This window comes from Nicotiana sylvestris, chromosome 5 (genome assembly GCF_000393655.2).
Source record: "Nicotiana sylvestris chromosome 5, ASM39365v2, whole genome shotgun sequence".
In the NCBI taxonomy this organism is placed as follows: Eukaryota; Viridiplantae; Streptophyta; class Magnoliopsida; order Solanales; family Solanaceae; genus Nicotiana; species Nicotiana sylvestris.
This window is the reverse complement of record NC_091061.1, coordinates 125763640-125790600: the sequence shown is the minus strand read 5'-3', so window position 1 is coordinate 125790600 and position 26961 is coordinate 125763640. Positions and strand designations below refer to the sequence as shown.

General features: G+C 35.9%; 1 protein-coding gene across 1 annotated transcript; it reads left to right on the top strand.

The window, feature by feature from the left end:
* The first annotated feature begins 21952 nt into the window (after nucleotides 1-21952).
* Nucleotides 21953-22732, top strand: LOC138869274 (uncharacterized mitochondrial protein AtMg00810-like). The gene has a single exon (XM_070146877.1). It carries the CDS (start codon nucleotides 21953-21955, stop codon nucleotides 22730-22732), a length of 780 nt encoding a protein of 259 aa, XP_070002978.1.
* The last annotated feature ends 4229 nt before the right edge of the window (nucleotides 22733-26961 follow it).

The following is a 26961-nucleotide window of genomic DNA, read 5'->3' as shown; positions in this document are numbered from 1 at the left end:
AATAACAGCAGGGGTGTAAAACATTTAGGTCGCCAGAGGTTGGGAAATTTAAAAGTTGGTCAGAAAGTCAAGCGGTTCAGGGTCAGTGCGTGGAAATTAGTCAACACAAAGCAAGGCAGTGGAAGGATTTTTCAGCAAGAATGCCATCAACTAACCACCGTTTTAAACTGACAAAATTTTCTTTGATTGAGCAGGGGGAGAAAAGTTAGTTGTTGAAGAGGAATTCTCCAGGAGGGAAAAATAAGCACTAATCAGGATAAATGCAAGTTGTCAGGAGTCCGCCTGGAGAACAGAGACGTATTTTTCAAGTTTGACGTCAGGAGTCCGCCTGAAGAACGGAGACATATAGTTTAAATTTCAAATATCAGGAGTCTGCCTGGAGAATAGAGACATTCATTTCAAATTTAGCAATCAGGAGTCCGCCTGGAGAACAGAGACATACTTTTCAAGTTTGACATCAGGAGTCCGCCTGAAGAACGGAGACATACAGCTTAAATTTTAAAAGTCAGGAGTCCGCCTGGAGAACAGAGACATACTTTTCAAGTTTGACATCAGGAGTCCGCCTGAAGAACGGAGACATACAGCTTAAATTTTAAAAGTCAGGAGTCCGCCTGGAGAACAGAGACATACTTTTCAAGATTGATGTCAGGAGTCCGCCTGAAGAACAGAGACACATAGTTTAAATTTTAAAAGTCAGGAGTCCGCCTGGAGAACAGAGACATACTTTTCAAGATTGATGTCAGGAGTCCGCCTGAAGAACAGAGACACATAGTTTAAATTTTAAAAGTCAGAAGTCTGCCTGGAGAATAGAGATATTCCATTTCAAAGTTAGCAATTGGGAGCCCGCCCAGATAACAGAGGCATACATTCAGTCTTTACATTTCAAGAGTTGAAGTTGGGAGCCCGCCCAGATAACAGAGGAATACATTTCAGTCTTTTCATTTCAAGCATTGAAGTTGGGAGCCCGCCCAGATAACAGAGGCATACATTCAGTCTTTACATTTCAAGAGTTGAAGTTGGGAGCCCGCCCAGATAACAGAGGAATACATTTCAGTCTTTTACATTTCAAGCATTGAAGTTGGGAGCCCGCCCAGATAACAGAGGCATACATTCAGTCTTTAATTTCAAGTATTGAAGTTGGGAGCCCGCCCATAGAACAGAGGCATACATTTCAAGATCAAGTCAGAGGACAATAAAACAGAGGGTTACAATAGGAATCCCCAGCAGGAAACAACAAAATTCCCCGGCACCGGGAAATAGAAGGTTGCAACAAGAGGTCACAGTACAAACTCAAGTACATGTGTCAAAAGAAGAAAAGCACCGGAAAAAATGCAAGCAGACAAGAAAGCAAGGCAACAAGAAAAATTGCAGTATAGCTTAGCTTCTTGTTTTCTTTTAAGCACGGTGTAACAAGGAGATCGGTAAGCAGTAGTAATAGCATGCAACAACAGTAACATTGCAGTCCAACGGTAGTCCCAGCTACCAAAATTTCCCGAACTACATTGACCTGATTCCTGTTTAGCCCAGGATATGTAGGAAACCTTTGAAGCAAAGGTTCGGTCAAATCTTTTTCAAAAAATGCTTCACACGGAGTACTCGGATGGGCAAAAATCGCTCGCTTTATCTTTGCACGAAAACCCTTCGTGTCTTCGGGCAAAGAGGGGCAGCTGTAAGCACGTGATTTTTGCCCAATATGAGAATTACTCCCAAAAATTCAAAAATAAAATGATTTTTCTTTGGTGTGCAATTTTGTGATATTTTGAATAATTATTTATATTTGTCTGTGCGTTGTTTATTTGCTAAATTAATAAAAATACAAAAATATGTCGCATTTTGCATGTAGGATTTAATTCTACAATTGTTAGTAATTAAATTTGTTTTACAAAAATTAAAATTACAAAAATAGGCATCGTTTGCATTTTTAGCATTTAATGTCCAAATATACAATTTTATGCTTAATTATTACTTAATTGTGCGTTAATTGTTATTGGGAGTTAATTTGCGCTTTTATAACTTAATTTAATTCTTAATAATAATTTAAGTATTTTTATAATTTAGTTTTAGAGAAATAAAAGAAGAAAGAGAGTGAAAATATAAAGAAAGTCGGAATTGAGCCTCTTCTTCGATTTCAAGCCATAGGCCCAAAAAATGGCCCAATCTTCCCTACAACCCAGTCCATTTCGAACTGGGTTGACCCAGTCCATAACCCAACACCCCTATTATTTTACAAACAAAATAAAACAAAAAAAAACCCTAAAACTACTAAGTCATCCGCCACCCCCCTCATTTTCCTTCTTCTTCCTCAAAACTCCAAAACACCCCATCCATGGCTGCCTCCCCCCACAAACCCCAGCCTGCAACGTCGACCACCCTCCCCCACGAACACCCCCTCACGTCGTCACACTCACACACACATACACAACCAAACGACACAACCACCACGATAGTCCATCGCCCCAGCGTTGTTTCTCCATTGACGAGCTCAAGCTCGACCATGGACTGCCCGCTGCTTCTCGTCCAAACCACACCATCGCCGCTGCTCCTCCTCGCGTCCGAGCTGCTGCTGCGTCCATTTCAAGCTCCGATGTCAAGCAGTAGCGATGCTACTGCTTCAGTCCAGTCGAGTTCGCGATGGCTTCTTCATTAAGCTGCTGCTGCGTCCATTTCTCTTCATCGTCAACTGTTTCTGCTTCATCTTCGTCATTCAGTTCAAGCGCCGATGTCCAGCAGTAGCGGATGCTACTGCTTCAGTCCAGTCGAGTTCGCGTGGATGAGTTTTGGTCGATGTCGTCGATCACTGTCCGAGTTCGTTGTTGGTTGGTCGTTGTTCGTCGTTTCATTTCCGGTTAGTTGGTTTTTGAATCTCATTTATCGTCCATATTTTTGTTTGGTATTTTTTGGATCCAAAATCGATAAATGATTCAATTCTTGTTTGGTTTGTTCTTCGTTGAAATAAATTTCTAGTTTGTTCATTATTTGGTGAATTTTTCATGTTTATTTCATGTTTGTTTTATTGTTTAGGTAAATGTTGTTAGTTTAATGTTAGTTAGATACAAATTAAAGTTTAACTAATTGTTTCCTCAATTTGTTTTATGTATTTTATGTATTTTCCAAAAATGGTCAGTATTGTTAAAGTTCAAGTTTAAATTCATAATTGTTTCTTCTTAGGTTTTGTTTTGTTATTTGCCTAAACGAATTTAGTTGTGATAGAGAAGTATGTTGGTTTAATCATTTGAATCCGTCATTTTGTTTTTGTTCAAAATAAATTTAATTCATGTCCATACTTTGTTTAATTGTTCTTGAATCCGAATTTTGTATAGTTTGATTTCTTGTTTATCATTTATGATTATTTCTTGAATTTGTCTCATAATCTTGTTTAAAGTTTAATATAGGAATTGTTTGTTGTAATGTTGTTAGAGTTGATTTTAAGTTCAATATTATTGAATTTAGAAATCTAAATATACTTGTTTGTTGTTGTTGTTGAATCCGAAAATAGGATTGTTTGTTGCTAAAATATTGTTCAATCAAATTTTAGTTGTTCTTTGTTGTTCAATTTGTGTTCATGTGATTTGTTGTTGAAATGTTGAAGAAATCATGTTCATGTGATTTGTTGTTGAAATGTTGAAGAATTCATGTTCATGAAATTTGTTGTTTGAACATTGTTAGAAATTAATCATATTGTCTATATTTTGGTTAAGTTTGATTAATTGATGTGTTATAGCTGATGGGTAGTTTGGTAATTTATAGTACTTTCGGGGGTAAAATAGTAATTTGCAATAGGGTCGGAGGGGTAGTTTAGGAATTGTACATTTTGTAATTGTTTATTTGAAGCATGGGGGACAAAATGAAATGGGGTGGGTTGTGATATGGTTATTTAATATAAAGGGGGGACAAGACAAAATTTAGTGGGGGGAATCTTGCATTATTTTATGTTAGGCATGGGGGACAAAATATAATGGGGTGGTGTGATATGTTTATTTAATGTAATGGGGATGAGTGGGAAGATAATGGGTTTGGTAGAGAAAATGGATTGATTTTAATTGATTAAAAGATTTATGGGATGGGATATAAGTAGAAGTCTTGAAATCAGAAAAACATAGACACAAAAAAAAACGGGAGAGAGAAATAAATCTGAAAATAAGAGAGAAAAGGGCTGAACATTTAAGAGATAGAAAATTCCGAAAAATATTTAAACTTTCAAATAAAAAAAAACTAAAAAAATATTCTGCTTTCTTTTGTTGTTTGAAATCAGAATTAATTGTTGTTTCATAAAAGCTGGAAGCTTTTGTTTTTTTTGGATTACTACTCCACCGGTCTGTTGCTGTGTTGTACTGATTTTACTGCTGCTGCTGATTCTCATATTCATTTTCTTTTGCTTCCAATATCAGGTACACAACTGAAAAGCTGTTTATTGTAATCCGAAATATGAAGCGTGAATACATATGAAGAATGAAAATTTGAAGTTTTAATTTCGTTTTTTCTTTGTTCCTTTTGTTGATTGTATTTAAGCTATTTCATGAATTACTAAATAATAACTGGAATAAGAAAATAATATCATAAGTTAGTCTGTAATAAATCAGTTCGGCAAAATAGGTTAATTCACTAGTTATGAAGGCTTCAAGATTATAGGTTGATCATGAACAAGTAGCTAAATTTAGCTAAGACACGAATTTAAATTAAACATCGTAAATTAGGCATTAAGGCATGACTTGAGCTTAAGCAAGATTAAAAGAACGTTTAAGTCTAATAAACTTTCTAATAATCTTTAGTAATTATGGTTAAATCTAGTTTCAAATGATTGTGAATAATTAATCTCAATAATATTTTTTTAAAAAAATAACAATGCTGAGTTTTAATCTAGCTATATTTGTTTATTTTGAATATTAATTGTTGAATTTTTATTTTATTTATAATTTCGAAATTAAGAGTAAAATTCCTTTTTCATCAATATTTGTATTAATCAAGCAATTAGCATGTCATGTCTTCTTAAAATAATAAAAAGCTAGTAATTAATTAGGATTTTCTTTCTTTATTTTAGAGACTAATTTTTATAGAAAAATGTAGTCGTTTTAAGATTTGTCCATTTAAAATAAATGAGATGAGCCTCGCTTAATGAAATGTATAGATTGCGGGGCCCTCAATAAATGTACATTTAATCGCTTAGAATTAGGGAGGAGCCGTTTTAGCAAATTTCACGGCCCTACCCAAAATAATGATACGCTAGTCGCTCTAGGCGCGTATTTAATAATGTTATTTTCTTAAATACGGGTGTGCATTTATGTAACCCAAATCTAAATCTCAACGGAGTCGAAATGTGTCGATAATCACGGGTGCATTGATTGCGACGTGATTTGAAATACGTTTTCACAATGTTGCAATTCTTCGTAAAATAATAACAATAAATAAAAAATAATAATAATAATAATAAAAGCGGCTAAGGGATAAATTTGCACATAAGTTTATAATACGTATTATATCAGATAATCAAGCCAAATATAACAGTTGAGCGACCGTGCTAGAACCACGGAACTCGGGAATGCCTAACACCTTCTCCCGGGTTAACAGAATTCCTTATCCGGATTTCTGGTTCGCGGACTGTAATACAGAGTCATTCTTTTCCTCGATTCGGGATTAAACTGGTGACTTGGGACACCCTAAATCTCCCAAGTGGCGACTCTGAAATAAATAAACAAATCCCGTTTCGACTGTCCTTTAATTGGAAAAAACTCCTGTACCCCCGCGAGGGCGGAAAAAGGAGGTGTGACAATTATCAACAAAATTATTATATGCATAATAATGATCCAATAAATTCATTTTCAACTGACTTATTTGGCCATATAGTGAAGAGAGGAAGACACCCGAATTAGAAGATTACATGTACTTCACATTTACGAAAACGTTACATATTCTACTATTCTCAATTCCATATATTTTCTTACTTTTGTGCTCCTCTTTCAATTCTGTCCATTCCTCAAATTCTGTTCTTTCATTTGCAATTCTCTATCAAAAAGTGATCTTATTTGCGTCTATTATACGAGAAGCAAATGGCTTTTGTGTTGAATACATGGAGAAGTGTATCAATCCCTTATTTGTATGGAACACATAACTTCCACCAAGTGAAATTTTGTATTTCTTGGGTTTTATAACCTTTCTTTGATTAGATATACGAAAAAAAATATTTTTTTTATTCTTTATAGGAGAGGATAAATCTTCATAGGGCATGACTGAGATAGGTGTGGCCGATTGTACGTACATCTATTACTGTTGAAGGTAAAAAATGCTTATATCTCCCTTCCTGAATGGTAAATAATGATAATCTTTATTAACTGGGTACCTCGTATCCTTCTTTACCTTGTTTCTTTTACTTGCTGCAACTTGTGTCTAACTTCCAGTTCCATTATTCCTTTTTACCGTAAGAGTGGATAAGTATTCTTTCCTACAAGCTCCTTATCAAGAATCGTACACCTTTTAGTACACGCATGATCTACTGAAGACCTTACATTTACTCATCATAAGAAAGATGTGGAATCGAGTTCCTCTAACTCAACACTTCGATGCAAATTCGACATGACATAAGAGAAACCTCCCTTTATCAAAAATTATATTTTTAATAATATAAAGGTTTAACTTTATCCTTATAGTTTCGTTTGCAGGACAAACATGGCGCATAAAATCAAAGTACATAAAAGATCATGAAAGAAGGATTCATCTCTAAAAAGGTAACTTGCCTTATTGATTTCCTCAGGAAGCTTCCATTAATATGTTATGCAAATATGTAATTAAATAACAATTTTTCCTTTTCGAAAGCAATCAGGAACCTACTGATTTTTCATTTGAATTACTCGGAGGACTCTAGAGAGAGACCAACATGTTAATAATGGTGTTAAGAGTGGGTAGAGGAAAAACCAAATCCAGATGATGATGAATTTCGTGATGCAAAGATCAACAAATTAAATACAAGAAACAGATAGTTTGGGTTAAGAGCTAATATGGTATGGTCCTTTTTGTGTGTCCTATTTCTATGATGTGAGACCGGGTCTCAGCCTTATGTTGTGGCAGTACTAGAGTTTGAGGTACAACTCTCTCAGTTGAGTCATATTGATGATTTGAGTATGTTCGGACCGTTTCTTATGGGTGCGCGTATTATGCAAGTTGTGGCTTAGGCATGTATTGGGGTGTTATAACACCAGAGTGGTGTGTTGGATTCGAGGTGATCATTAGGGGCAGTGATGAATACGAACAAAAATCAATTCCGGCTTGTTAGGAGGATAATATCGAGGTTCAACTCGGAGATCTGTTGCGATATTAGTAAAAGAGGAAATGACTTTATAAATGGTTGATCTGAGAAATGGTTACGTTTTATCGCGTGTTTTATTTATAGTTGGTAGTATATGAATGTGTTGGAATAGTACTTTAGCTAACAAGAGGTTTCCTATCGGTATTTGCGTATTGTGGGCAACTGCTGTGAATAGAGACTATCGCTTCGAGTGTTGGATTGTGGGTTATTACAGCTGATTCGTGTTAATTCTGGGTATGACTTCGGAAAGTACAATGTGGGTCTACGGTTTATGGTCTAAATGGCTATGAAATTTCAGTTTTATTGTATTATCAGACCTACGTGAGATAGGATGACGTGAGTTCATCCCCAGATTTATACATGGTAAGGTTATTCAGCAATTGTTGGGCTTTTGGAACAAGTCTGGGCACGTTCGAGGATGAACGTTTGTTTTAGTTGGGGAGAATGTAACGACCCGAACCGTTGTTTCCTGTATTTTCGTCTCGTATTCCCCGTTAAATGCTTATTCATGTTTCAATATGTGTACTTTGTGTATTTACTAGGTTTTCTTATCTTCGGACTGTAGTTACTTTTATTACTCACTGGGTCGGAGTACTCACATTACTCCCTGCACCATGTGTGCAGATACAGGCAGAGCTGAGTTCGCTCATGAGCGCTGATTCTTTCCAGGCCAGGCAGTGACTAGGAGTAACGAGGTAGTTGTTGACGTCCGCAGCCCCGTTTTCTCCCTTATCTTTGTTATTTATGATAATTCCAGACTTTGTAAAATATTAGTAAACTCTGTAGTAGCTCATGACTTGTGACAGCCCGATTTCGGCTGAGTTGGGATGGTTTTCCTTGTTCTATCACGTTTATTTCGCATTTAAGATTATATTGCCCATGATTTAGACTTATTCCTGCTAAGTAATTATAAAGAGATGTACTGTTTTGTTGATTGGCTGGCCTTGTCTTCACGAGAGGCGCCATCACGACCGGGTTGGGATTTTGGGTCTTGACAGGTATGGTCCTTTTTGGTCATTGTCTATACTAGATGTGTGTTAATGTTGTATAAATTTGGTTTGAAGTGATAATATCTATGCCTCTATGGTTTGAAATGTTATTATTAGTACTTGGTTATATTTGTTCTACAACCTTTATACATTGCTTTTATCAGGAAGTTTTGGTGTACTATTTAACCATCATTTTTCATTACCAGTGACTTATACAATACAGAAGTTATGTTAGCAAAAATGCCGGTCAACGAGATTGACTAAATGGATTATGAGGAACGACCCAGGGTGGTTTTGTTTTCCGCAGATGCTCCTAGATTTTAGTCAACGTTTGTAATTTATATAAATTTATTTTTTGTTTCCTATTATATTTCATGGCATGTATCATATGATATAAATATGTAGCGGAATATAAAGAATGGCTCTACATTCACATAAAAAAATATACTGTAAGACAGTTGATTGAGTGGAGAAAAAAATAAAATACAAGTTTTTTTTAAAAATAAATTCTTGGTGAGAAGCAGTTTTGCTTTTGAGTAAAGCAGAAGCTTTACTTGTACTTTCTAAAATTAAAGTGTTCGGCCATTTTAAACATACCAAGAATTTTAGAAAAAAGCCAAACACCTTAATTTTAAAAGGAAAAAAAACTAAAAAAAAGAGACACTTTTGCCTCAAAAGAAGTTTGGCGAAACACGCTATTAATACGTGGACAATTGTCTACCACTCATCTTTTTATTCTCATCTTCATACCACAAATAATTCTAATGAAAATAGTTGTATTTGGGATTTTATCAATTATAGAACACGATTATATATGCGTAGCAAGAAAATTTTATTTTTCTATCTGATATATTATAGAAGTATTAGTTTATCAGTTTACCATTGTCTTTTATAATCGCACGAAGCGCGAATAAATTTACTAGTTATAAGTATATATTCAAGTTGGACGTTGAGATCCTAATTTCTCATAGCCCGCATTTTCCTCACTTGAAAAAAGAAATTAGGGGGAGAGGGGGTGGGTGGACGCAGGTGCTGTGTGGGGCAGTGGATACGGATTAAAATTGTTGTGCGGAGCGGGGGGAGGAAAATGAGTTGAAATTTTGTGGGTTAAAGATAGAACCCGCATCGTCCCACACCAAGGCCTAGGAAGATGAGAGGGACAAAACTCCCTCAATCCCATATTCCCATGGTCTGTAAAATACTGTAGTAAGTAGGAGTAAAGTTGACTTGCTAAAAATAGCAATCTTGATGCTAATTACTATATCGATGCCACAAATATTCCGTCGTAACAAAGAAATTACTTAGGTTTGATAGAATATCTCGTCCTATATAGAAGAAGTTATGATAGAATATTTTGGTTTTTGAATGGGTTAGTCTTCCATTATCACATCACAGATAATTAGGACGTAAATTAAGAAATGTGCCTCCCCATCAAATTGTTACTATTCTTCTCTTATTACTTAATAATAGACATGTAGGGGGTTCTTCTAACCTCGCAAATAAAACCTGCTTTATTGAAAAAAAACATGGCATGTTATATTCAGTGATGGAATCGAGATTTTCAATAAGTTAATTCGAAATATAAAAAAGTAAACACAAAAAAGTTAAGAAGATTCAATTATATTTACTTTATATGTGTAAAAAAATTAATAATTTTAACTTATTTTATATTGCAATATTCCGACGTAGGGGTTCGAATTAGAACTCTTCTACCCTAGCTCTTCCCATGGCTTTACACTGACATTGAGCTAGTAGTTTTCCCAAGTCAATCTAGTCGAATACATCTGTACAATTTTCTAATACAAATAATAGACAATACTCAAATTATAATACAAGATGCTTCTCATACCTATATATACACGTCATATTTGTGTCTACTCTCTACCTCAGCCTTAAAATTGTCGTATGTAATATTCATGCACAATTTTGCCAGGAAACTAGAGTTTGTCTTATAAGTTAGAATCCAATAGTTTTGGCTCATGAGTCGCTCAGACACTGTATTTTTATAAAAAAAATTCTACTTAATATGTATATACAATAATTTTTCAAGCATTCGAAAATTATTTTTTCTAGAATCCAGAATCTATAAACTTAAAAATCCTAATTCTACCTCCAAATTTTTTTCATTATATATCTTGGTAGCATCTTCCTAGTATAAACATACGTTAAAACGAATAACATATGCAAAACTCATATCTATATTTGTTTTTTTCTGTACATGGGAATGAAAGTACGTACGTGTCAGAAGAAGGCGTACAAATTAGAAGTCTTAGTTTAGATGCAGTATTGGGTGAAAACCCAATGCAACAAGCAAACCAGTTGTTTAGCTGATACTAACACAATCATTATATCTTTCAGGTGACATCACTACCTCTTTTAAACGAATCCTTGTTCTTTTTTTGCATTATTGTGTATTATAAAAATGTTATTTAAATTGGTCCACCCCGACAAGGAACCTTTGTGGAAGAAGCAAGATCTCCCTGTGGATGAAAATGAAGTTGTCCTTAGGAAAAAACCTTAACTAACTTTCGTGAAGAAGGTGTTAAGCGCGGTAAAAATTCTTCTTTGTTTTCTTTTAAGAGTAAAACTTGTGCCGACAGCAAAAGGAAAAGAATAAAGGGATTGTTTTGACAAAATGGTGTCGTTAGTAGTTTGACTCTATGTGGGATGTGATTGATGGTGATACTTTTATTTGATAATTTGAGTTTAGGTTTGAAAGATGCAGCTAGTGAAGTAAGATATTGGTTTTTCCTTGTTTTTACAAGATACACCCCTGATTTTTGATCTTTGATGCACAAAGATTAACATCAATGATAGCCAAATAATATACGTGCATGGATACATACTAGTTTCTTTCTTTCTTTGAGAGGAGGGAAAGGAGGTTGGGCACTACATTCCTAACTGTTGTTATTAGAGGTGACAAACGGGCGGGTCGAGTCAATAGGCGGGTAAAAACGGGTAAATATAAAAATAAATAAATTATTCGATTCGGCTCAAATTTAATACGGATAAGAAATGGGTTAACTGTCAGATATATGGATATTCGTATCCATGATTTCTTGAATATGATCATTCTTGGGGGAATTCCTAGTCTCTCAAACTTGAGGAACCCCTAATTTGAGGCTTTACAAATATAAAAGTTAAACACACTAGTTATCTATTGGTCATCCATTTCCTAAGTGGATAATATGGTTCTCATCCATATTTGACCCGTTTTTAAAAAGTTCATTATCTAACCCATTTTTAATGGATAATATGGGTGGTTAACTATTTTCTTTTATCCATTTTGTTACCACTAGTTGTTATTGTGCCTATATGAGTAAATGTTTATGAATGTATGTAGTATGATGGGAGTGTGATAGAATGAATGTGATTTTTTATATCTTTAGTTAGAGACTTTGAATTCGAGGTTTTGAGCTTTAGGAATGGATTTTTTTCTATCATTGTCCTTTTAACGGGGCAATACTAGGGGCGAATAAGATGTAGTCAAGCCAGTGACTTCCAAATATCGTATGGTTTAAAAAAAAAAGAGAAAAAGGACAAAGAATGCATGAAGTATTTGTGAGATTTTGACAATGAAAAATATATACTCACCCTTCCCATTTGAATTATCCGCTTTTTTATTTGGTATTATAATTATATGGCTTCATAAAGAAAGAACAAATGATTTGGTAATGTCTATATACATATGAATTTTGTATTAACAAGCACATATATTATTATATAAACACGTGTGACCGCTACATGGATTTTGGTGATTTTAGCTCATATATAATGTAGAATAGGTCTATTGAAATGAGTAGAAGAAAATACCGTCAAAATTACCGGGAGAAAAGTGAACATTATCTTGTGACTGGCCAACAAGAAAGTGGAACTATATTTTTCTTGGAGACAAAGGGAATGGTAACTTTAGGGTGGGTTTTGCTCCTTGAACTATAAATTTAATCTAAACTAATCAAACCCCCACTGCATATTTTTGAAGGGTTTAATCCTTCTGGAGGTGGGTAGGCGAAAGTTACGAGTATTAGGATTTTGTTATCAAATAATAACCATATGGTTATTTATTCAAATGGTAGACTAGACTTCGAATTAAAAATGTTCTATCCTAATAATGTAATTTCATGGATGAGATGTCACACACTTCAATAGCGAAGGCAAACTATAGATAACATCTGGATGACAAGACAAGAAACAATTGGGGTTCTTTTGAATATTTGACGAAGTTTATTGAGCATGAATGATATAATATGGACAAAATCATATTTTGCAATATATATATATATATAACTTATTTTCTTCAAATTTTTGTTTGGGAGGATAGGTGGAAGATCCGTGCATATTTGATATGTTAGCGTTTCGGCATACAAGTTTGTGTATGAATATTTTTGGTTGTATGAACAAAGTTCTCACATGATATGTTGATAGTTGACCAAAAAAAAAAAAAACTACATATGAGGTATTAAGATTCTTTTAATGGAGTGAAACCTTTCGGGGAAAAACTTGATAGCTTCGCTGAGACGAACAATATCACACCATGTTAGGAGAGTGTTTTGAATTGTTTGGGCGTAATAACTCGTATCAATGCATATGGTTTGACTGGACAAGTATGATGATGGAGGAGTGATGCCGTCCATAAAATATAGGAATATTTTTAGTGGAATGAGATCATTTGAGATAAACGGCAGAGACTTGACCCAAATGTTTGCTCTGTCTTAGCTCAACAAATCTATTCCCATTTCTGGATGATAGGTGACAGGGACACAGATTCGATTACCTGAAGAAATGCTACTAATGTTATTCCCATAGATTTTTTTCCCGACCACTACCTTCCCTGCTTCAAGGGGAAGTCTTTAATTTTAATCATTAGTCCTGATTCCCTAAATAAAAAATTATCATTTGTAATTTGTCTTTAATTTCCTCTCTTAGCCTCCGTGATACAGGACAATGAACAACGGGACAAATTAAAAACATAAAAGAATCAGCCATTGACGGCTTTATCTTAATTAGAGTGAAAGAAAGGTTTTATATTTCAAAGCAAAATTATATTGGTGAAAAATCAAAGAGTTTGCTGCACCAACTTCTTCTCTAACATGATCCCTTGAGGGTCAAATAAGTCACCTCAATTAACTTCATGTCTCTATCTTAGACCTTATAATCTTTATTTTCCTTGATGATAACGGAAGAGTCGAAAATGGTGTTGTTCAATTAGGGAACATGTCTTAGTATTTGGATCAACGATGATATTGTAGGTTTGATAATGGTAATGGTAGATGATATATGTGTTTTCTCGTAAATATTGTACGTGTCTCTTGATCCCTGATTCCCTGCTTTGTGCAGCCCTAATTAATTAGTCGCAGTTAATTAATTACTTGGAAATGCTTAGAATCAACTCCATAAACACTTGGAATGCTTAGAATCTGCACCAACTCTCTCTTTCCTCTTTGAACAAGCCATGGTATTTTAAAGGATTTAAGTTAGCACAAAGAATTTTTACATAGTCACTGTATTTTAATATGTTCTAGCACGCAATCTATTTCATGTAAAATTGAAGTTAACTCAAAGAAAAGCTAAACTTGCATGATCTGGGACATTGTAATTCCTAGACGTGGAGCCTTTGCATTATCATGGATAATAGAAGTCTTATGTATCCAACATTTTTAGCTTTCATGTCCTTGAACCATTATCGCTTTTGGGTCATGGAAGAACTTCTAGAAGGGAGAGTGCATCTGAGAGGAGTTGATGGTAGCGGTTGAATCAGAGATCTGGAAAAAAATGCATGAACGTCACATATATGATTCAAACTTGTGATGTAAAGTAACTTTTAAGCCACCTTTGTTGCTAAACGATAAGTTTTTTTTTTGTTCGGGGAATTTAACAGCTTATATATATAAAAATAAAAAATTTGTGTTTATTAAAGAAGCGTGTGTATGGGTGTATGTATTTGTGTATGCTTAGGACAAGGAGAGTTTTTCTTTTCCATATTTATTAGGACTAGTTTTCTATATTTGTTAGTGTCACGATCCAAAATTCCTCCGTAGGAGTCGTGATGACATCTAGTCTCCAAACTAGGTAAGCCGGTCTCTCAACATTATTTAAAACAATTAAAGTATGAAATAATGAAAATAGAGTTTAACATAAAAGCGGAAATAAGGAGTAATACAGGTCGAAGCGACAGATACTCAACATAATATCCCAGAGGCGGTACTGAGTCACAAGCTCTAACTGAATACACAGAATCAATCTCACAATATAGTATTGTCTGAAATACATGAACAGTAAAGATGAAACAAGAGGGTGATATGCAGGGCTACCTTGAAGTCCCCGATGCCTCACTACCGATCGGTCCGGTTTGAAGTACCTGGATCTGCACAAAAATGTGCAGAAGTGTAGCATAAGTACAACCATAATCGGTACCCAATAAGTATCAAGACTAATCTCGGGGGAGTAGTGACGAAGTTCAAGTCGCGAGATACTCACTAGATAATTAACCTATGCAATAATTATATATCCAAGAAAACTGATAATTGAAATATAACCGAAAACAGTAATCACAACCCTTTTTGAATAGGTAATAACAACTCATTGTGGTAAAACTCATCTTGATCACAAAACCTCATATAGAAGTAAAGCATGTGATAAAATGTCAAATATTGTCATCAACTCAGATAAGTGCAACACGTAAACTTTCAGATACAACTATGAGAATGAAACATCAGCCCCGTCTCATCACAATCACAATCACAACAAAACACCCCAAAATATTACATAACATCATCAAATACCACTTTTATTATGCCGCATGTGCACATAAAGTGATATACCACCCTTATTTTGCCATATGCGTTTATAAGCACCCTCATTAAGCCAGCCGGGAAGCCCGAGATAACGTCACCCTTATTTCGCCCCATGCGCACAGTCATAGACAAAGAAATCGCACGGCAAAATCTCATACTGACACCCCCCATCAATCCACTCAACATGTTCATAAGTGCCACGACACCACAAAATATAATGCAAAGTGCCACAATATCACAACAATAGCAGCAACGTGTCATCAAAGTGTAAGTTCGCAACTTTGAACAACCGTGCACGAGGACATAATAAATAATCATAGTAGCGGAGGGATGTTCAATAAATAATGCACGTCTATGGATATGTCAATGAAATGAGCATGATCAAATAATCATAAAGAGATTTCATAAGTTTCATATAAAGTTCATTATCACATTAAGGCATATTAATAACCTACGGTCTATTCGGGTCAAAAACCAACACATATACGCCCGTATATACACTCGTCACCTTATATACACGTCGCTCACATAGTACAAGTATTGCAAACAGACCAAATCCTATGGGAAAGTTCCCCCACATAAGGTTAGGCAGGATACTTACCTCAAACAAGATAAATCAGTTCACTAACAAGCCCTTCCAACGTGAATCCAACCCCGGACGGCTCAAATCTAACCAAAATAACTTAATATCATAAATAAAAGTCGTAGGAAGCAATTCCGGATAAAAAAAGATTCGGTCTTTAATGAAAAATAAAAAGTTAACCTCAGGCCCGCATATCAGAACCCGACCAAACTGATAAATTTTGAACACGCATTCGGATACAAGTTCAACCATACCAAAATCATCCAATTCCGACCTCAAATCGTCCTTCAAACCATCAATTTATGTTTTAGATTTTTTTTTACCAAAATCCCAAGTTTCTTTAATTCAAATGACTAATCAAACACTAAAATCAAAATCCAAATCATGAAAAAATAACAAATCCGAGTAAAAAACACTTACCCAAATTCAAATCCGAGAAAGTCTCCTCCAAAATCGAGCTCTCTAATCTAAAGTGTGCTAAATGAAATAAAACCCTCGACCAAGTTATATTTTGCCCAGGCTGCGGCCCGTCTGTCGCATCTGCGATAAAAGCATCGCAAATGCGGCCTCACTTAAAGCCCAAAAATTACGCTTCTGCGGACCTAAATGCACACTTGCGCGTCCACTTCTGCGGACAAAGCATCGCACATGCGGTCCCTACTCAACCAGCTCAAATCCACTTCTGCGGAGGCATCCGCTTCTGCGGTTCCGCATCTGCACTCCCCTATCCGCACCTGAAGACCCAACTTTCCCAGTCAAACATCGCATATACGGGCCAACCAGTGGCTTCTACGGTGCCGCACGCGCAACCCAAACAATGTATGTGCGAAAACTCGGATCTCACCAGACTTCTAGCAATTCCTCTAAGTCCCTAATTGACTCGAACTCAACCCGAAACACACTCGAGGCCATCGGGACCCCCGTCCAAACATATCGATCAATTCTAAAACATAACACGAATCTACTCGAGGCCTCAAATTACACCAAATAACATCAAAACTATGAATCACGCCTCAATTCAAGCCTAATGAACGAATGAACATTTCCACATTCATAACTTGTGCTAAACAAACCTAAATAACTCCGAATGACCTCAAATTTTGCGTGCACGTCCCAAATGACACAACGTACCTCTACCAACTCCCAAAATCACAATCCGAGCCCGATATCAATAAAGTCAACCCTCGGTCAAACCTATCAACCTTCCAAATCTTCACCTTTCAACTTTCGCCAATTCAAGTCAAAACAATCTACGGACCTCCAATTCACATCCGGACATACGCCTAAGTCCAAAATTATCGTACGAAGCTATCGGAGCCATAATCAAAACATCATTCCGGAATCGTCTATAAAAAGTCAAACTCCGATCAACTCTTACAGCTAAAGCCTTCAACCAAAGGACTAAGTGTCTCAAATAACACCAAAACTCTCTCGAATCACACCACTCAACCCTGCAAGTCGCATAACTATAAATGCACATGTCTGAATGAGAGTTATTTACAAAAATAGATTCTGTACGATAAACTTGCCAATTTGAACCATACAAACCATAACAATAGTATGCTATCACACTTATTATATCATATGCTGTCAGTTTAAACTGGGACAAATTGGCATGACACGTAGCAAAAACACAGACAAAAAGCATATGTATTGCAAGGTTTTCATGATGGTAGAAAATATTTATTCGAGAGCCTATAGGCAGCGTAGTTGGCAAACTTGTCAAAAAAAGTCAGACGATTATCTGCGCAGCTCACTTCCACCACGACTTTTATCCCGTTTATTACTTGTACTATATTGATTCATTAATCCCCTAATATAGATGTTCGATGTGTATGCAACTATTTTTATAGGACGAGTTGTCCAAACGTCCTAATTAGATTTTCTAATTATGTGACCAGCAGGATTAGCATAGTTATGGCATTCCTACTTAAAGCATATGAATTATGTTTTAGTAGGTAGGTCCTTCTAAGAAATCAACAATAACAACGAAAAAATTCAGTATAATCCCACAAATGGGGTCTGAGGAGGGTAGTGTATATATGCAGGCATTAACCCTTAATACGTAGTACTAGAAATCTAACAATAATATAACACCACACTAATACTAATACAACTAATATGTTAAAGAAACACTCTCGATTACCTACTATCCTTTTACCTAAATTCCCGGCCTCCACACCTGAACTTTGGAAGGCAGATATTACAGTTACATTTATGTCTTTAATGATTACAGTGAAGTCCTAATTCCTACTGTAGATAAGAGTCTTTCTGAAAAGTTATCTGGGAATTGAATTTGTGTGTAATTAAATATAATTATACAGTTTGACAAGTTTATTTGGCCAAACATTACTTGTCAGCATGAAACTGTGTGTAATTGAAGGGTGTAAGTACTATTGAAGGTGTCACGTGAGTGGAGTGACAGCTGGATCCTAGCTGGTGAAGGATAAGTTAGAAGTAGTTGTTAATTAACTAATTAGAAGTAGTTAGGTCGGTTATACAATGTATAAATATATGTATAGTGTATTATTTTCAATACAGTAGTGAAAAGTTTATTTCCTCTCCTTTCTTCTCTATTCCTTGTCAGTTGTGTGAAGCTTTCACAGAAGCATTCATGGCAGACGCTCAACATGGTATCAGATCTTAACACGATAGTCACGTTCATCTGATTTTCCTTTCAATTTCATATGACCGAAGCTTCTCCTCCTTCTTCTCCTTCGTCTCCTTCCTTTGGAAATATCGAATCGATAATAGCGACGGAGAAAATTGATCACACTCATCCTTTGTTTGTGCACCCTTTAGATACTCCAAGGTGTTAGTTCCAGTTCAGCTCACAGGCTCTGAGAACTATGGGATATGGCGGAGGTCGATGAGAATTGCACTTCAGGCAAAACAAAAACTAGGGTTCGTACCTGTAGGAAGGATCAATTTAGTCCAGAATTGCATGTAGATTGGGAAACATATAATGCAATTGTGCTCTCGTGGATCATGAACACAGTGTCACCAGATTTACTTAGTGAAATTGTGTATGCTTCTACTGCTCACTTAGTCTGAGAATATCTAAAAGAGAGGTTAGATAAGGTGAATAGGATGAGGATTTTTCAGCTACATAGAGAAATTGCCACGATTTCTCAAGGAATGGATTCAGTATCCATGTATTTTACAAAACTGAAGGAACTACGGGCGATGGTACCTTCAACAAATTCGAAGGAGTACACAGATCACCTTCAGTTGCAGAAGTTGCTACAATTATTAAGTAGACTGAATGATTCCTATGCTCAAGCTAGAAGACAGATCTTGATGAAGTCAGTAGAATCTACCTTGAATTAGGCTTATGCTCAAGTTGTTGTGGATGAAAGCCAAAAGAATACATCAGGAACATCACATACTGGGCTGAGCTCAATAGCATAAAGGAACGACATCACAACATTATGGAGTTTAGTTGCTAGAGGAGGCTCAATGTATAAGAACAAAAGGAACTTCAACATATATTGTGAGTTTTGCAAGATTAAGGGACATAGCAAAGAAAATTATTATCAACTTATTGGTTACCCAGCTGACTTCAAAGGTAGAAGAAACCAATACAAGGAGCTGCTGGTGGTCATCAAGCTACTGCTGGTCATCAACACCAAAGGGCAAATGATGCAGATTATGGAAGCTCCTCTCAGGCTGGAGGAAATTGTAATATAGGACAAATAGGAAAAACAGGTATGGCTGGAGCTATTTTTGGAACTTCTCTTGCAGGGACAACAAGTGGAAGCAACAATCATATGCAGATGCAAAGGCAAGGTTCCCACAACTATATGCAGATGCAAGAGGCACAGTCTCAAGGATTTCCAGGAGGTGTTACCATCACTTTTAATCCTGAGCAGTATAATCAAATCCTACAAATGCTCAACAAAGAAAATGTACCAGAGACATCAGCTAACATGGCAGGTACTATTTGTTCATTCTTGGCAAGTAAAAAAGGTTACGGTTGGATAGTGGACATAGGAGCCACAAACCATATGGTATCGACTCCTGAAATGTTGTTTGATCTATATGACTACCCTAAGCAGGGATCATTAGTACATTTTCCAGATGGAAAACAATTGCCAATTAGTCATATTGGTAAATGTAGGTTAGCAAAAGGAGATATTAGTGATGTGTTGTGTGTGCCTGAGTTTAAATTTAACTTGTTGTTAGTGGATAAACTAACTAGAGAGCTGCAGTGCTTTATGTCCTTCTATCCTAATTTTTTCCTGTGCAGGACCTTTACACTGGGAAGGTAAAAGGGACTGGTAGAATGCATAATGACCTATACTATTGGAGAAATAACATACATAATAAAACACCACACTCATTGGCTTCCAGGCTGACATTATCAGCAGGGCTATGGCATAGGAGACTAGGGAATGTCCCTCACAAAATACTACAACAAATGGATATATGTAAAGCTGTCAATATAGCTGCTGACAGAACTTGTTCAATATGTTCATTAGCTAAGCAAATTAGGTTACCCTTTCCTCAATGCACTAGTAGAGCTGGTAAAGTGTTTGAACTAGTTCATGGATGTGTCTGGGGTCCTTACAGGGTATCTGCTCATGATGGTCATAGATTCTTTCTTACACTAGTTGATGATTGTAGTAGAATGGTTTGGATTTTCCTGTTAAGGTTGAAAAGTTATGTCTCAATTGTAATGAAGGGCTTTATGAAGCTAGTAAAGACCCAATTTAATGGTTCAATCAAAATCTTCAGAAGTGATAATGGTACATAATTCTTTAATTCACATTGCAAAGATCTATTTAGTAGTGCATGCATTGTACATCAAATCTCATTCGTCCATACTCCACGATAGAAGTGGCAAGGGCCATCAGATTTCAGGCTTCTATACCTTTAACCTTCTGGAGAGTATGTGTTCAGAATGCAGCATACTTGATCAATAGGGTTCCATCTACAACTTTAGCATGTAAGTCTCTTTTTGAGGCATTCTATGGAAGGAGTCCCAACTTGCAACACCTAAGGGTGTTGGGATGTTTATGCTATGCCACAAATGTAGTTGCCAAGAGTCACAAATTTGCCAGTAGAGCAATCCCTGCAGTACATATGGGATATTCTAGTACTCAGAAAGGTACATGCTGTATAGCCTGGATACAAAATTGTTTTTTGTAAGCAGAGATGTGTCTTTAAGGGAAGATGTCTTTCCTTTCAAGTCCTCTCATTATCAGTTAAGGCCTCGTGTTGCTGTTGATTGCTGTAATAGTTCCCATGATCCTTTTGAACTTGAAGCAGAGGCTGTCACATGTTCATTGAAGCCACTATCTCCTACTGATACTGTCCATAGTCCTGCTAGCACTCCTGCTTCTTAGTCTTTGAAAGGTACAACAGCCAATGACAAAGATGATACTACCAGACACACATTACCTATTCCCATAGCTGATGAGATAATGGTGCCAGCCATCACTCATGGTGCTGCTTCAGACCTTGTAGGTCCTAGCATGTCCACATGACCAAGAAAATCCTGCAAAACTTCTAAGCCTCCTGAGTGGATAAATGATTACATACACACAGTGTCCAAGCCCACATCCCATGCAGTAGTGGGATCTTCTTATCCCTTATCAGCCTATATGTCTTATGCTTCACTCTCCAATCCCTACGACAAAGTTTTATTCAACATGTCCACTATCAGAGAACCTGATACTTATGAGGAGGCTTTGCTCAATCCTCACAGGGTAGAAGCCATAAAACAAGAGCTACAGGCTCTGCATGACAACCATATTTGGTTACTGGTTGAACTTCCTACTGACAAGAAGCCCATTGGGTATAGTGGGTGTTCAAAGTCAAGTATAATACCAAAGGAGAGGTAGACATATATAAGGATCGCCTAGTGGCTAAGGGCTATACTCAGTAGGAGGGATTAGATTACCAGGAAATTTTTTCCCTAGTGGTAAAGATGGTCACTGTAATAACTGTCTTATCACTAGCTGCTATGTTTGGTTGGATGCTGCACTAAATGAATGTCTTCAATGCATTCCTTCAGGGTGATCTTATAGAATATGTTTATATGATTCCCCCACCTGGTCTTTTAGGATAGGGGGATTGCATCAAAGTTTGTAAACTCCAGAAATCTCTATACCGATTGAAACAAGCCTCTCGTCAGTAGAACCTCAAGCTTTGTGAAGCTCTTGTATCTATAGGGTCTACTTAGAGTCATCATGATTATTCGTTTTTCACAAAAAAAACAAGTTCTTATTTGGTCATTATCCTAGTCTATGTAGATGACCTTCTCATTACAGGTTCCTTTGTATCTATGATCCAAGAGGCCAAACTCATGCTTCATCATCATTTCAAGATCAAGGACCTAGAGGAGATGAGATACTTCCTTGGTCTTGAAATTGCCATGAGTAAAGATGGAATTTTAGTCTGTCAAAGAAAGTTTGCTTTAGACCTTATTGCAGATCTTGGACTGGCTGTTTCCAAGCCTGTTGCCACACCCATGGAACTCAATCAGAGACATACCAGCATAAAATTTGATCAAGGTTGTGAGACTGAATGTACTACTGATGAATTGCTACATGATCCTGCTGGATATCAAAGGCTAGTGGGAAATTTTCTTTATCTAACTATGACTCGAACAGACATAAGCTATATAGTGCAGAAATTGAGTCAATTAATGCATAGGCCAAAGAAGTCACACATGGAAGGGGCTCTAAGGGTGGTGAGATATCTGAAGAATGCACATGGATTGGGAATACTATTGTCATCCAAACCATCTTCTGAGCTAACCGTTTATTGTGATGCAGATTGGGCAACTTGCCCTATGACAAGGAGATCAGTAAGTGATTTTATAGTCAAGATAGGAGACTCCTTGATTTCCTGGAAATCGAAGAAGCAAAACACAGTATCTAGGAGCTTTGCAAAGGCTGAATATAGAAGCATGACAAATGCAATTGCAGAAATAGTATGGCTTACTGGACTATATGAAGAACTGGGAATGCAACTGAAGTTTCCAGTGAAACTGTTTGTGATAGCAACACATCACTTCAAATTGCTGCTAATCCTATATACCATGAGCAAACAAAACACATAGAGATTGATTGTCATTTCATTAGGGAGAAGATTCAAGAAGGTCTTATATGTGCATAACATGTGCCCACAAACTTGCAGTTGGCTGATATCTTAACTAAAGGACTAGGAAAGGCACAACATGAAGTTTTGTTATCAAGCTGGGAATGTTCAACCTGTTCACATTACACAGCTTGAGGGAGAGTGTTGAAGGTGTCACGTGAGTGGAGTGACAGCTGGATCCTAGCTGATGAAGGATCAGTTAGAAGTAGTTGTTAATTAACTAATTAGAAGTAGTTAGGTCAGTTATACAGTGTATAAATATGTGTACATTGTATTATTTTCAATACAATAGTGAAAAGTTCATTTTCTCTCCTTTCTTCTCTGTTTCTTTTCAATTGTGTGAAGCTTTCACAGAAGCATTCATGGCTGACGCTCAACAATTACACTCTTCAATTCTCAAATGGGAGGCGCAAATTGATGATAATTACATAATGCGATAATATTCTAAGGTAACTTTTCTAATTCTCTTTTTTTGTTCTTTTTTTGAAAACATTATTTTTTCCCCCACATTTCTCTTATTCTCAGTTTTCAACCTTAATACATATTGCATATTGGCGTACTTCCATATAATTTTGCAACTTTTAATATTTTGTTTTTACTTTTTTTTTTCTTTTTAAACTTTTTAGTTTTAATTAGTTGTTAGACACAACTTTTTATTTTTTCAAATATTTTTTTATACCTTCACTCTCTTCCTTTTCACTGTTGCACTCCAAGAATACACCTATACACAATATAAACGGACAAAAGACTTTTGTAAGTTGCCAAGGAGAAAACTTTGTAACTATTATTTATTATAATAGTAATTTATTATGGAATAAAATTCTAAATTCATACATATATTTTGTAATTTAGAAAATAGAACAAATCATGAGTTACACTATATCCACATGAGTACGAAGATATTGATTACTCTTTACGATATTTGTTATCAATATATAATAATTAAAATATTTTTAAAAAATATGTATTTATAGGTCTAGTAATAAACAAAATTTGATATTTCTTATATGCACATATATTTTTCAAAATTAAATTTTATTTTCTTGTCCATTTAAATAAATGTTTATTTAATTTTTATTGTTAAATTTATTTTAAAATAAAAATAATTTACTATGTAACTATACTTGTGCAACCAAACGTGACACACAAAATTATATTGTAATCACATTATGACAAATAAACAAGTCTATATAATTACTATATTGTGTAATTACAACCTCGAACTAGCCATTTACAAGGTGTCATTTCAAACAAACTCTTAATTTTTGTTGCACGACATGCGAAACACATGGAAGAGCGATTTGGGTGCTCTTATTCACTTGCTTTCCTTCTTTGTGATTCAGTAAATGTAAGTTGTATAGTACAATCCTTTTTTATTGGATAAATAGTGAATGGTAAATGCTCTGTTTAAAATTATTTAAATGTGCTTTACTACGAGAAATAGTAGTGCTTATGATTAGTAACCCATCCATAGTTTTAGATCAACTCCACGTTTCTACTAGTTCAAATTTAACCTGCCCAAATCAATATGGAAACTTACTTTGTATTAGCAACGAGTTCACTGTACCACAAGAGGAGTTGAAACTCTCTCTCTCGCGCGCTACAATGTAGATATTATTCTTACTCTAAACGGTGAATAGGTTCTGATCAAAGCAGTTTGGAGTCGAGATGGGAAATTATTTCAACCAATCAACCAAAAAAATCTCTTTCAAGTTAGTTGAATTCGATTGCATATCCTGTTAATGTTTAAAAAAAAAAAAAGGTTTTCATAGTTTGACTACCTTTTCACTAGTAGTTAATCTAAAATAATCTTTTTCGTTTATACAGAAATAGCAATCTTCACATCTACATTGATATAACTTCGTAGGATAATGTCTCGATTCGGAATTCCCACCTTCGGGACCGTGATGGCGCCTAACATTTCACTTGCTTGGCAAGTCAATGTTAGAGAATCTTTAAGCCAATTCTAACCGATTCCAATAAACAAAATCAATTAAGCAGAAATAAAACTAAAACTGAGTGCGGAATAACATAAAAACCAATAATATCTGATACACCCTGGATATGGAGTCACAATTCACGAGCTTCTAGAACCTCTACAAACAAGGTTTGAAATAAATACAATTGTCTTGAATGAAAAGAATAGTAAAAATAGGGGAAGTGGAAAGCGACTTCAAGGTCTGCAGACGCCAGCAGATCTACCGAGTCTCCAAAAGCAGTTCCGAGACTCACGGACAACTGGGACCCATACCAAAATCTGCACAAGAAGTGTAGAGTGTAGTATGAATACAACCGACCCCTTGTACTCCGTAAGTGTCGAGCCTAACCTTGACGAAGTAGTGACGAGGCTTTGACAAGATACCCACGTAAATAATCTATGCAAATAACAATATACATACTCTCTCTGTTCCAATTTATGTGAACCTGTTTGATTGGGCACGAAGTTTATGAAAAAATGAAGACTTTTAGAATTTGTGGTCCTAAACAAATCAAAAAGGGGCCCAGGGTATTTGTGTGGTTATAAAAGCTTCTCATTAAGGGTAGAATTGTAAGTTTAAGCTAAATTGCTTCCAAATTTAGAGAGGGGTCATTCTTTTTGGAACGAACCAAAAAGGAAATAGGTTCACATAAATTGGAACGGAGGGAGTACAAGATAATAACAGATAGAGGCTAAACATATATTATTATGAGGGGGCATGCAAAAGGGGTACAAGATACTATAAAATACAGCAGGAAATGATAACTAGAACATTCAATATGCCCTTAACCAGTAAAACGAATAAACATAATAAATAAAACTGCACGACATCATCCTTCGTGCTTTTACTCTCAACCTCACAATGAAACAATAATAATGTCATGGCATCACCCTTCGTACTTTTATATTCACTTTCATCATAAATCAATAGATAAGACACGACATCACCCTTCGTGCATTAACTCTCAAAATATGGCACAACATCATCTTTCGTGCATTAACTCTCACAATATGGTACGGCATCACCCTTCGTGCATTAACACTCTCCCTTACCATATAACAATGAACATATAACAACACGGAGATAGAATGAACAAGAACAAGCCTTACATCAAAATCGTTCCACAATACCAACCTCAACTTTAGAAATAATACTCAATTATCACAGAAAGCCCATAAACGCGGAAAAAACGATCAATTTGATAAGTAACTAGTCTAAGCATGGATAACATGATCAAAGTAAGCAATAAATTATAAGGAACAAGTCCTACTCGCATGCTTTAACCAAACAACAACACATAAATACTCGTCACCTCACATATACGTTGTACCCAACATCTAAATATGTAGCAAAAAGGCAAAAAAATCCTAATCCCTCAAGTCAAGGTTAACCACGACACTTACCTCGCTCCTAGGATCAACTCAAAGTTAAACCACAACTTTGCCTTTCAAACAAGCCTCCGAACCAACAAAATCTAGCAAATTACCAACCAAACAATTCAAAATAGGCCTTAGGAACTACCCATGATTGCAAAACATTCAATTTAGGTCATTATTGAAAAAGTCAACTCCTAAGCCCGCTTGGTCCAAACCTGAAATTCGGACCAAAATCCGATTACCCATTCACCCCCGAGCCCGGTTATGTAATTTTTTTTGAAATTCGACATCAATTTGAGGTCTAAATAACAATTTTACAAAAATCCCTAATTCTACCTAAACCCCCAATTCTCATCATGAAAACACTAGATTTTAGGTTGAAATCTTATGAAATGTAACGAAAGATTGAAAGAAAATAGGTTAGAATCACTTACCAATGGATTAGAGAAGAAGGGCTCTTGGAAAAATCGCCTCTAGGGTTTTCTTGTTTTGAAATATTTGAAGAATGAGAGAAAATCCCATCTAAGTCGTACTTGACTAGATGTAGATATCGCAATTGCATCCCGGGGTTCGCAAATGCGAGCTTTTCTTTGCAAATTCGAAGTCCCACATTTTCTTCTATCATCGCAATTGCGATGATTTGTTCGCAATTGCGAATAATGGCCACTCCGCACATGCGACCATTTAATTTGATCGCAAATGCGATCACTGTCCCCCTAGCCCCACTTTGCAATTGCGAAGGTTTGGGGATTACGATATAACCAATGCACGAAACTTCTCACTCTATACCTCTCGGTAGTTTGAGTGATTTTGCCCTAATTGACTTTCTCAAGACC